We start from the raw sequence: 13,071 nt of genomic DNA, 5'->3' as shown, positions 1-13,071 counted from the left end.
AGCAAATTTTGTTTACTCTGCAGGTGGGTCTAGAACCTAACCTTACTAATAGAAACGACCCATTCCTGGACACCCTCTGCATGCCAGACGCTGAGGTCCTTTATTGTGAAAAGCCTCATCATTCCTTTCAATAATCCTTGAGGCGATGTTGCTTTTGCACCCATTTTTCATGAGGAAACTGAGGCATGCTCAGAAAGGTTAGGTAACTTGCCCAAGGTCCCACAGCCAGAGCTACTCTATTAGCCACTGTCCTCCTTCCAAAAAAAGCAATTCTGCCTCTCACTCCCCCAACTGGTCTAGGGTTCTAAGACACACTGAACTCCCTGAAGCTGCTTCCAAACAATTCTTTCTCCATATGGGCTAAAATGTCTTCAGTTTTATTGCAGGGAGGACAGGAGGGTAGGGAAACACACAGGACCCTTTCGAGTAAGATACAGACAATAGAAAATGAAAAACAGTTTAATGTTCCAATCCAACCTGGAAGGATAATGAAGGGACAAGTCTGAATTCCAACATCACTGAATTTGCAAGAACAATGGGGGAAATCTTCTCACACCCCTCCACGCCCAGAGCCAGGAAAGCAGATTCAAGAAGGGTTGGCACTGGACCAAGGAGGTCTGTTTTATACTGAGGATGGTAGGAATCTCTACTGTGAGAAAGTCAGGGAGTCCTCTCTCACTGAAGCCCATCAAGACCCAGTTAGGACTGGGAATTGGAACAGGGGCTGGGGCTGGGGGGGTATAAAAGGGAAGAGGAATAACAGGAAGAAGGCTCCCTACACCCTGAGCAGGTAGCCTTTAGGGAAGGAACACTGCACCTGAATATTTACCCTTGCAGCTCTGCCATCAACTGGGTTAGACCTTGAGATTAGACCTCAACCGCTCCCACCTCCAACCGCTACCTTCTCGGAAATCTTATAAAGCTTGTTGGCTGGTGGAAGGCTTTTGTCCTTTCTGTTGTGGTGATGGCTGGGATTGACTTCTCTTTTTTTCTTTCTTTTTGTCTTTTGAATTAGCAGAGCCAACACAGGTGCCTCCTTGGAAGACACACAGCATGATGTGTTTCGGTAAGTATAAACTTGGTGTGGTTACCCCAGAAGGCTTTGCAATGTATTTTAAAAGAAAAATGTGTGCTGTGACAATGACGCATTTTACATTAATCACGTTTTTTATTTTCTGTATTTTATGATACTTGGATATCTGAGACCTTGTTGAACCCAGGGAGGGACTGTCCGAGTTAGTTAATTCCTAGAGACAGCAAACAACTTGCCTGTGAACACACCTTTGATATGCAAATCAACCAGTGGAGTTCATACCCCCCAACCATCTCCTTTATCTAACTCTCACACACCAAGCCCATATTTCCCCTGCCCAAAGTCACGCCAGGGCCAAGTACTGGACAACTAGGGACCACCCCTATAGCCCAGAGCCTGCTGAACTTACTCAAACTACCCAATCCTAAGTTTGCTCAGCTTTGCCCATTCCTTCCCATGGAAACCACAAGAAAGGCTGTGTCCATGCTTTCCCCGTGTCTTTTTTGCCTCTTAACCCTGGTGCTTCCCCATGTGGCCCTGTATAGTGTGCTGTACCTCCCGTTTCCGGGGATCTGTGAGTATAAACAATTCTTCCTCCAATACAGTCATTTCTGCGTCTGCACGTGTTGCACACTTGCTTAAAATAAATTCCAAGTACATTTAAAAACACATTTATACAGGACAATTCTATAAACTCTGCTCCCACTTTCCACACCGTAGGGTAGCACTGGAGGCAGGTTGGGGTGGGTGGGAGGATGGAAGGTGATGCAGTGGAAGTGTTTGGGCTTGTATAGTTTCCATCTATAGTTCTTTTGTCTCTGTAAATCTCAGGTTTGGGAATTTCCTGGTGGTCCAGTGGTTAGGACTTGGCACTTTCACTGCCGGGCCTGGGTTCCATCCCTGGTCGAGGAACTAAGAGCCTGCAAGCCTCGCAGTGCAGAAAAAAAAAAAAAAAAAAATCTCGGATTCTTTCCGAGAAAACCAAGAAATTTTATTAGATGATCCCCAGATCCCTTCTAGCTCTAAATGTCTTTGGGTCTAGATGGCTTCTAAAATATATAATGGAACAATATATAAATGCTTATGATGTAATATGAAGTTGGAAGGAAAAAACAAGATACAAAATTACACTTATCCAACAAATGTGTAGGGCTGAAGACTGGAAGAAAATATACAAAGAAGAAATGAAGGGACAGGATTATGGATATGAAAGTATATTTAACATTTTTTTTAAGAGACCCAAAGTTCATATGAAGTCAGAGCTGGTAATCCTTCTCTCATCATTTTGGCATCCCTTTATAAATGCCCCTGTATTAGGTTCTAGGGGTCAGGTGTCTGAAATGGGTCTCATTGGGCTAAAATCAAGATGCTGGCAGAGCTGTGTTCCTTCTAGAGGCTCTAGGAGAGAATCCACTTCTTGTCTTTTCTAGCTCCTAGAGGCTGCCCACATTCCTTGGCTCACATGCCCCCTGCCTTCCGTTTCAAAGCCAGCAAGGGCCAGTTGAGTTTTTCTCACCTCCCATCACTCTAACCTTACTACAGTATCACCTCTCCTTCTCTGACTCCGACTTTCTCGCCTCCTTCTTTTATCTATAAAGGCCCATGGCGTCTGCCTGGATAATCCAGAATAATCTTCCCGTCTCAAGGTCAGCTGGTTAGCAACTTGAATTCCATCTACAACTTAACTCCCCCTTGCCATCTGCAGGTGTTGCATTCCAGGCATTCGGAGGGGAGCATCTTGGAAGGGGGGTGTTTATTCTTCTCCAGAACTCTAGTCCGTCTAAAAAAGCCTACAACAGCCCCTTGTGTCTTCCTATTCCTATCATTTTCATCCAGTTTAAGCTGGATAGACATGGCAAAGAGGGGAGGACAGACCTTACACTGGTATGTGCCTTGGGACCCTGTGGTCCCTTATGGATAATGCTGCCAGCTAGTGGGATGCCGCATAATACCTAAAGCTGGACATCCACCAGCAAATATTTATTGAGTGGCTTCTGTGTGTCAAAAACTAACTGTACTAGGGATAGTGTAAATATGAGGATGACACACTCCCTGCTCGAGGAGAGGACCCACCCACATAAACATCCAAAATACTAAGCACCAAAGGAACAACACGCGAAATGACATAAGGGAAAGGGCTGGGGCTGTGTCCCCATCCTGAAGGGACACCTGATATCTGAGGAGGAGGTTGTGGAAGAAGGGAGCCCAAGCTCAGCTCTGGCTCTGTTCTTAATTTTAAAAAGTATAATTAGTGCAAGGAAATGCACCCTGTTCCACTCTCCTCTTCTCCCAATCTGCTGTCTCCATCTCACTGACCAGAGGTAAATGCTCTATTGAGATATTTCTATCCTTCCAGATTTTTCTATATGTTAAAATGTTCAAATGTAAAATATTCTATAGATAACCTGTGACTATTTTTTTAACACAATGAGTTCATTTTATAACATTTTATTTTTTTGCAACTTGAATTACTCTCCGACCAAATTGAGGATATGTTCCCAAGTCAGTATGTTGTGTATCTGTAGATTTCTAGAGTAAATCTCTAGGCATGGAGTATCTGTGTCAAAGAATATGCCCAGTTTTAAATTTGACAGATTTTGCCAAGTTACCATCCAAATATACAAAACTGACTTACTCTCTCTCCAACAGTATGGGGGCAACTTTTCCTCACACCCCTACCAACACTAGACACCATCCATCTTTCTAACCTCTGTCAATCTGATAGGTGGAAAGAAGGTATCTAAATGTGGTTTTGATTTGCATTTCTCTAATGATGAGTGTGGTTAAACTATTTTTTTTTTCATGTGCCTGTTTACGTTTTAAATGTTTGAGCCATCTGGGATTTATTTTGTTATAAGACTAGACCTTTATTTTTTCCAAATGGCAGTACTAGTTATTAAATAATTCACATTTCCCCCCTGTGATTTGAAATGCCACCCAGCTCTAAATTCTAAAAATGAAAAGAGGTCACTCAACCTAAATGTCACACCACATACAAAAATTAATTCAAATGGATCATAGATTTAAAAGTAAAATATAAAACTTTTAGAAGATAACACAGGAGAGCATCTTCAGTACTTAAGAATAAGCAAAGAGTTCTTAGGCATGACACCAAGAACAAAATCTGTGAAATAAAAATGCACCAACATTAAAAACTTTTCTGCTGTGAAATATCCTGTTAAAAAGATGGAAAGACAAGCTACGGACTAGGAGAAAATATTTGCAAACCATATATTCAACAAAGACATATATAGAATATATATATTAAAAAAAAACTATCAAAACTCAACAGCAACTCCCCCAAATCCAATTATAACATGAGCAAAAAGAGTTGAACAGATATTTCACCAAAGAGGAGATATGGATGGTAAAGAAGTACCTGAAAAGATGTTCAATATCACTAGCCATTTGGGAAATGCAAATTAAAATTAAAACCACAATGAGCTATCACTACACACCTATTAGAATGGTTAAAATAAAAAATAATGATAACACCAAATGCTGATGAGGATGTGGAGAAACTGGAACTCTCATACATTGCTGGTGGAAATCTAAAAATGCTACAACCACGATAGCTTGGTAGTTTTTTACAAAACTAAACATGCAATTACCATACAGCCCAGCGATTGCATTCCTGGACATTTATCCCAGAGAAATGAAAACTCATGTTCACACAAAAACCTGTACATGAATGTCTACAGCACTTTCATTCAAAATAGTAAAACAAAACAAGCAAACAAACAAAACCCTGGAAACAGATCAATTGTCTGTCAGTGGGTGGACGGTTAACAAACTCTGGCAGATCTGTACAGTAGAATACTACTCAGGAATTTTAAAAAGTATTCACTATTAATATATGCAACAATCTGAGTAGTCTGAGAAGCATTATACTCAGCAAAAAAAAAAAACCCAACTCCACAAGGTTGCATACTGTACCACGTTTGATTCCATTTATAGAACATTCTCCAGATAGTAAAATTATAGAGATAGAGAACAAATTAATGGTTACCAGGGGTCCATGATGGAGGGAAGGGGTTTGGGTACACAAATACAAAGAGATAGTACAAGGAGTTCTTTTGTGGTGATGCAGCAATTCTGTATCTTGATTGTGGCTTTACAAGAATCTATTCTTGTGATAAAATGGCATTGAGCTACACACACGCACGCACACACACATGAATGCAGGCTTTTAAATGGTGACAATAAAATAAGGTCTGTAGTCTAATTAATGGTGTGTATCAATGTCAATTTCCTGGTTTTTATATTATATTGCAGTTACATAATATGTCACCATTGGGGGAAGTTAGGGGTACAGGTTTTGCAAATTCCTGGGGATTTATAGCTATTTCAAAAGAAAATGTTACAAAAATTTTTAATGAAAAAAATGAGAGAAGAAAACCATCCTTGCCAAAGACCTTCATATTACACAGGGTGGTTCTTTTTAGCGGTTGCTTTATCCGCAATAACCTACCCCCCTCTCCCTTCTCCCCAGACATACAACATACAGTCTTTTTGAAAAGTTCCCAGTCGAATGAAAGGTGTCTTAGAGTAGGACGTACAGGAAAGTTGCTTAAATAAAAATAGTTCAAAAGAACACTGGTATACCCTTTTTCTAGATTCACCAATTAATATTTTAACCCATTCAACTTTATCATATGGAATCGATCTATCCATCTATGTCATTGTTTCTGAACCAATTGAGGGTAAGTTACATACATCATGGGCCTTTGCCCCTACATACTTTAGTGTTTATTTCCGAAGAATATTCTTTTGTACAATCACAATACTCTTACCAATTTCAGTAAATGTAACACGGATGCAATACTTTTAGCCATTGGTCCTATTCCATTTTCATCAACTGCCCAATAACGTCCAGTACAGAATCCAGCCTGGGGTCAGGTACTGCACTTACCTGTCATGTCTCTTTGACAGGCTTAGGTTTAGTAGATCCAGCTTTGCTACCATTGTCTCCTTGTCAACGGGCACCCAGAATTCTCATCTGTAAGGTGGGATGTTGGTAATTGCCCCACCTATTTCTTTGTGAGTAAACAGAGTTAACAATCTCTAAGAACTAAGTGGAGTATTTCTCTTCTGCATCATGATTTCCCAGAAGCAGCTAAACATATTGTGGGTTGGGGCAGAAGAGACCCGCTTTGGTTTTCTCTACCAGCCTGGGAAAACGACGTAGGGAGGAGAGAGGCGAGCCAGGATCCTGGAGAAGAAGGAACTTCGGAAGAAATCCTCTATGAAATACACGACCCAGACTGTGCGAGGGACTCCCCTTTTCCCTCACCTGGAGCGCCGGGCGGCCAATCAGCCGCGCGGTTCGGGCGAGCGGCCAATGGGAAGGCGGCGCGGCGCACCCCTAAGGCTATAAAGTTCCCTGGGCCGCGGAAAGTGAAAGTGGTGCCGGAGCGGCTAGCTCAGCCTGGGCGCAGCAGCGGGGGCCTGAGCGTGGGCGCCGGAGCCGAACCTCGGGGATGCTTCGGACTCCCGAGCCGCGGCCCGGGGAGGCGGGGGCAGCTAGCTGCAGCCCCCGGGCCGCGCCGCCCACCCAGTCCAAGCCGCTCACCTCCTTCCTCATCCAGGACATCCTGCGGGAAGGCGCTGATCGGCGCGGAGGTCACGCGGGCAGCCCGCAGCCCCCGCCGCAGCCCCCGCGCCAGCCTGACCGGAGGCGAGACCCTGAGCCGGAGCCCGAGGGAGGAAGAGGCGGCGCCGGGACGCCGGAGGACCAGCCGAGAGCCCGGCCCCGCGCTGCGCGCGGGGAGGCCGAGCAGCCGGCGGAGACCGAGCCAGGTATGCCGGCGAGGCTGGCGAGGCCGGGCTGAGCCTGGGTGGGTCCTCCCGGAAGGGCGGGCCGGTCCGCTGGCCGAACGGGCGTGAGGGCGGGTTCTAGGTGGACCTCCGGAGCTCCGGCTGCAGGGATGCGGGGCCCCGCGGCGACTGGCGAAGGGACCTCACGGCCTCCGCCACGGGCGCGCCTCGGAGATTAACCATGACCCCAGCGTCAGGGCGGCGCAGGATTTAGACATGGGCTTGACTCGCCCGGCAAGGGTTCTCCGCGCCCCGGGGTCAAAAGGCGAGCGCGCACGAAGCGCCCGCCGTGCTCCAGTGTCCCAGAAGGAAACCCCGACATCGCTCCCAGCCACAGTGCGACCCTTGATCGGCGCCAGCCCCATGTTACTTCTGGGTAGTCACGATAATTAACATATAACGAGTTATTGATAATAGCGTATTAATATTAATAAATCAGGGTTTGACCAGCCAAGATGCCCTTTGCTTCCCAGTCCCACGGGCAATAAAACAGTAAGTCTAGGAGCCCCTCTGGTCTTTAGGAGTTATAACGTCGGAACGCTTAGAGTAGACTTACTTTCTTTCCCATCAGTTTTTTTTTTTTTTAACTGAGGTAAAATTGGTACATAAGATTATATTAGTTTCAGGTGTACAGCACAATAATTTGATCTTTGTACACACTACAAAGTGATCACCACGATAAGTCTAGGTACCAGCCGTCACCATACAATAGACACCCTTCTTATGAGGCATCCTAACGGCTGGTTGAGAAAAAAAAGGGGGGGATTAAAGCCAGAGAATGAACTTTCCTACCACACAAGCCCTCTCTTGCCACCCGGATGTTAACACCGGGTGCCCTTGGGGCCCGCTTTACCGGATGTCTTATTTCTCAGAGTTTTTCCTGCCTCCCTGCTCCTGCTTTTCCTCAAGACCTATGCAGAATCCCTATTTCATTCTACTGGATGATACAGCAGGAAGTTCTAGCACTAACTGCTCCTACTTTGGGGACTTGATGACTAGTAGAAAACTAACACATAATCTACATATGCACTCACTCCCCACTCAGAGAGTTCCTTAGTCCTGTGAAAAAAGTGCAATGTATCTAAACCGACAGTGGGCTGTTTGTTCACTCACCAGAAGAGATAAGGGTGGATTGAATTCTGTACTCTTCCGTGCTAATATGTAACGTTTTCCTTCCCATCCCTGCTTCTCCCCTCTCGTTTCCAGATAGGCACTTTGAGGCTTATCTGTTGGACGCCTTACCGAGCCTGCCCCCAGCCCCCAAGCAGCCACAGAAGCGCTCCCGGGCCGCCTTCTCGCACACTCAGGTCATTGAGTTGGAGAGGAAGTTCAGTCACCAGAAGTATCTGTCAGCTCCCGAAAGGGCTCACCTGGCCAAGAACCTCAAGCTCACGGAGACCCAAGTGAAAATATGGTTCCAGAACAGACGCTATAAGACCAAGCGGAAGCAGCTCACCTCAGACCTGGGAGACCTGGAGAAGCATCCTTCCTTGCCAGCTCTGAAAGAGGAGGGCTTCTCGCGGGGCTCCCTCATCTCCCTGCATAACACCTGCCCTTACTACCCCTACCTTTACTGCTTGGCAGGCTGCAGCCCAGCTTTCTGGTAACGCCGCCGACAACCAGGAGGGATCAAGAACTGCCTTCCCCAGGTGGTCCCTCTGGAAGGCAAAAGGGCCCGGGGTCAGGGAAGGCTGAGCAGGAAGAGGCACGAGACCAAAACTGTTGGAGGTTTGCATGGAAATCCCAGATTCCTCACTGGTGGGCCAATGAAAGATCTGGGACAGGGAATGCTTTAATATCCAAAGAGTTCCCCTAACACAGAACGTAGGTCATTTTTGCTTTTAGAGACCTGCTTGAAGTAGAGAGGGATAAAGCCAAGTGCTGTTTCTAGCACTTTGGGTGATTTTGTAGGGGGTGTCCACACCACTTCCGAGGATTCTGTTTCCTCCAACTCCACCCTCTTGTGTAACTGGGCATCCACTCTGAAAGAGCACACCCGAAGGGGGAGGGGGGCGGGGAAGGACGGCTAATAAGAGGACGTCACCTACTGAATTCAACTGAAGGTCAAAAGCCTCTCGTTGGCCTTGGGCTATGACCAAGGTTTCTCTCTGTCCCTGGAAGAGAGAGGGAAATGGAGAATCCCACAGAGAAGCCTGTCATGCTCAGCGCAGGTTGGCACAGGATATGGAGGTGGGTAGGAAGAGATGAAAATAGAAGCTTCTTATTATTCCTTTTTAAATAATATGCCCACTTAAGTATTTACAGGGTGGCCCAAGCAGAACAAGAAGCACTCACTGTGGTCTTAAGACAAGCTGTATAAACAGAGCTCTACTGCAGGAGGTGGGCCCAGGCCAGAAGAATCTCTGCGTGTCCAAGACAGTGGTCTAAGGAGGAGCCTCTGCAATGCTGCTGGGGGGGGGCATTGCATTTTTTTTTTTTAATTAGCAAAAGGTAAAAAAGCCTCTTCTGACCTTTTTGCTCTGGGTCCGAGAATTTAGAATGAGAAGATTCCTGGAGTTTTCAGGCTGTAATTCATTCTACACCATGACAGATCACATAATTCCTTAAGCTCCTTCCTTTCCCCTATCTTTTATTTTTTGTTCCCTTTCCACAAGTCACCCACTGCAGTTCTTCGTTTAGTCTGATTGCACCTAACATACACCTTCCTTATTTAGCCCGAGATCTGGTCTTTTTTTTTTTTTTCCCCAAAGTTTTATCTCTCCTGGGTTTAAAAAAAGTAGGGAGGGAGCAGATTCTGAATTGGCTAAAAGACATGCATTTTTTAAAAAAACTAGCGATTCTTATGTCTTTCCTTTAAAAATATACAGCATTAAATCCCAAATGCTATTTAAAGACTTGACAGCTCCAGAAGGTCACTGCTGCTTTTATAGGACTTTCTGGTGGCTCTGTTGTTACAGCTCAAAGTCTGAGAACCCTTTAGGATCCCTGCAGGCAGAGGAGGTAAGAGGTATCGAGCTTTCACACTCAAGGAAGAATACAGCGCAGAGTGAAGGGTCAGGCGTCCGTAGAGCTGTCTAGTGAAAATTGAAGGCTCAGGGGTGGAGCGTGGAGAAAAGGGGCCTGGACCTCAGAAAGCCCCATCCCCTAAGCAAGCTGACCGGGCTGATGGCACTTTGCAGGAAGGAGCTAAGAAAAAGGAAACAGTTTTCAAAACACATTATTGCGTCTTCCATCACCAAACAACGAAACTGTCCAAATGCTTCAGGAACTGTGTTTAGTGCTTATAAAAAAAAAAAAAGGGTCCCCCCAAATGAGTCACCTGGTGACTTCAGAGAGAATGAGAAGAGGGCACAGGAGAAATTTGGCCACCCTTCTGTTTTTATCCTATAATCTCAGGTGACCTGGGAGAGGGGAGACATCGGAATGAAAAAAAGCCAGTTGCTAATGAGGTACCCTGAGGCCTGGAAATCTCTTGATCCCACTACTTAATTCTGTTCAATGAGAAACCTTTCAATTTCCTCCTATTAAAAAGGTCCAATTTACTGTTGGTGGCAAAACTGCCAAAGTTGATACAAAGTTGGCTCGTTCCATCCCATTTTCTATGGTTTGAGCTCCACGTTGAAATACTGTCGAATGCCACGTGTTGCCCACACAGAAAGGGGAGCGCAGAAGGCAGCGCAGCCTAAATTGCTTTTCTCCCTCTCACACGTCTTTTAAGATAAATGTTCAGTGCTCGCTCTCTGGTCAGTACCCTTCCTCTCCCTCCCTCTGCATTGAATTCTTTCAACCCCCAAACCTGCAAGTATTAAACATTTTACTGTGATGTATATTGTGTTGCAGAAAGAAAAAAATAAGTCTTTGTTTAGAATTCTTTGGTTTGGTGAATCCATCTTGCTTTTCCCCCATTGGAACTAGTCACTCACCCATATCCAAACTGGTAGAACAACCTTTGAAGAGCTAGTATATCCGTATCTGATAGGTAAACTGGAGGGTACCCCACCCTGCCAGACCACTTCACCCAGACAACCTGTTTCTATCCTGTTTAATAAATCGGTTTGGGATCTCCACGTGCACAACAAACTCTGCTCCAATCTGTAACACACAAACCTGTGAGTTGAAGTTTAGTAAAGTACACCGACCAAACTTTATATTTCTATGTATTTTTTGCAACACCTGAGTATTTTTTAAATAAAGTACTGTGTCGTTTTTAGACATATCTGTGTGTGATTTTCTGCTTCCTAAAGACTGAATGCTATTGAGTTTCTGTGTTTCTGATTACCCTGTTCTCCCACTCTTTGCCTGCCTGACTAAGCTATGGAGACGGAATAATCAAAAGAAGCAGTAGCTTAGTGGATAGCAGAGGATGGTCATTCTTTTATAAATGCTCTGCCCTCCGTTACTGGTTAATCACATGGAGGGGAAAGAAATGTCTGTGTCATTTTAATAATCACCTGCTTTAGCCCAGGGATACCTTTGGTTTAGAGAATGTCAGGTATTTACTTAAATTTCTTGAAGACCCTGAAGGGAACATGGGGACCACAGCAACGCTTCTTTTAAAATTCCCCTTCCTACACCCAGTAGCCCCCTCACACGACGGCTGCTCCCCTGGTTCCTGCATCTCCCCGAAAATGTCACCTTCATTCAGGGCACATGGACCTCTGGCAAACAACACCTTGGAATTGGAATTACAAGTATTGAAAATAGGTTTAAAATAAAATATATCAATAACACACCCTTCATCCACCCGCACTTAAACCTTCATTAAATCCCACAAGCAGAGTGTCTCATGCACCTGATTACCTGAGAGGATTGATGGTTTTCTTTCCTCCCACCTCCTTCCAGGAAATAGAAGCTTAAAGGGTAAGGTGCTTACTCTAGGTAAAACATATCATAATTTCAAAGTTTGCTCTAATCCTTTAAGTACATTGTACACACAGGTGCGGCCTCTTGTTGCATGTTCACATCATGAGATTTAACTCTTTGCGTAAATCTACAGTCATCCTCCCCTCCCTTGGAAGGCTCTCAAATTACAAAAGCTCTTGCAGTAAATTAATAGATGTGGATTATCTTTTTTAACCATTAAAAGTAATCCAGGAAATTGAACAAAAATCTCCCATCTCTAAAGAAAGCCCCCTGCCTCCTCTTCCTTGTCACTCTTCCAACTTTCCTTGAATGTCTCTGCAAATCTCATACCTGTCTTCTTCCAGCATCTCACCTTAGCGAGTCTGTGGGATTCAGAATTCCTTTTCAACCTGTCTCTCAAGTTACTTCAGGTGCAAATTTCTAGAGTCACCATAGCTTCGTCACTGGAGGTCTCACTGGTCCTCCCCAGGCCTCCTTAGGAAGGCCATAGCTGCCAGAGGGGAAATAAATGTCAAAGATGTACACTTGATAAAAGTTTTCCTTCTAACTACAAAGCAAGTCGTTTTCCTGGGGTGATGTTAGTACCCTGTGTCTTAAAGCTGACCTCTGAGGGACCAGTGGCTGTGAAGAGAAAGTCACTTAGCTTGGGTGCCCTGTGAGGGAGAGTTGCACACGGAAGGTTTGTTGAGGTGAGCTCAGGAAATACACCCAAGAGGAAGTGAAGACAACACGGTTGATGAGCGGGAGAGGCTGATCCCTAAGGCAGGTGGGACTGAGTCCTCGCCCGATACTTTAAGAAACCCCAAAGCTGATGTGTCCCAGATCAAGGAAAGGATGGGTACTTGTATCCCAGCATCGGCCACCTCCTGAAAGAGGCAGTAACCTTGGATGATGCGTTCCTTTCTGGCCACTGAGGGCCAAGCTATAAGTCATTACCGTCAATATTCCCAGCAGCTGTGGGGCTGCGTCTCCCTGGTATGGGGCCTCGGTGGAGCACCACGGAATTCACTAAAAGACATCAGACCCCGGCCTTGGTCACTCTCAGGGCCACGGTCACCACCATTCCTTGTAATGAGGAAATCTGAGTCAAGAGGGTCAGACTAGGCTTAGGGTACCAGGTTCTGCGCAGAGACACCCAGACTCTGCTCTGCCCACAGCCATCACCAATGTGTCACCAGGGCTTGTTTGTCAAAGCCAAGAGTTATTTACTGCCCAAGAAAAGGGGCAGGAATGACAGTCCTGGAACATGAAGAGCTCCGAGTTTAGCCATAGACTTGGCCTTCGTGCAAACTTTCCCAGACAGACTAGCACGTCAAAAGTCAGCAAGGGAAGGCAGAACCTCAGTCTCCGTGGTGTGTCCTCCTCTGACCCCTACAAAGCCTCCAGACATGGCTGGA

General features: G+C 45.5%; 1 protein-coding gene across 2 annotated transcripts; it reads left to right on the top strand.

Moving 5' to 3' along the window:
• Positions 1 to 6,513: 6,513 nt before the first annotated feature.
• Positions 6,514 to 8,925, top strand: NKX3-1 (NK3 homeobox 1). 2 transcript variants are annotated; one of them, XM_068553223.1, is made up of 3 exons: positions 6,514 to 6,546; positions 6,805 to 6,832; positions 8,057 to 8,925. In XM_068553223.1, the coding sequence occupies exons 1-3, from the start codon at positions 6,514 to 6,516 to the stop codon at positions 8,455 to 8,457; spliced, it is 462 nt and encodes a 153-aa protein (XP_068409324.1). In that variant the 3' UTR covers positions 8,458 to 8,925. The 2 variants fall into 2 exon arrangements, with proteins under 2 accessions (XP_068409324.1, XP_068409323.1); XM_068553222.1 differs by having other exon boundaries at positions 6,514 to 6,832.
• The last annotated feature ends 4,146 nt before the right edge of the window (positions 8,926 to 13,071 follow it).

This window comes from Eschrichtius robustus, chromosome 10 (genome assembly GCF_028021215.1).
Source record: "Eschrichtius robustus isolate mEscRob2 chromosome 10, mEscRob2.pri, whole genome shotgun sequence".
NCBI lineage: Eukaryota > Metazoa > Chordata > Mammalia > Artiodactyla > Eschrichtiidae > Eschrichtius > Eschrichtius robustus.
This window is presented reverse-complemented; position numbering and strand designations above follow the sequence as displayed.

Bases quoted from the DNA above. Each gene is read 5' to 3' on its own strand.
- NKX3-1 (XM_068553222.1), top strand. From the start codon at position 6,514: ATGCTTCGGACTCCCGAGCCGCGGCCCGGGGAGGCGGGGGCAGCTAGC. The intron at 6,833-8,056 runs GTATGCCGGCGA...TCTCGTTTCCAG, and splicing joins GCCGGCGGAGACCGAGCCAG to ATAGGCACTTTGAGGCTTAT.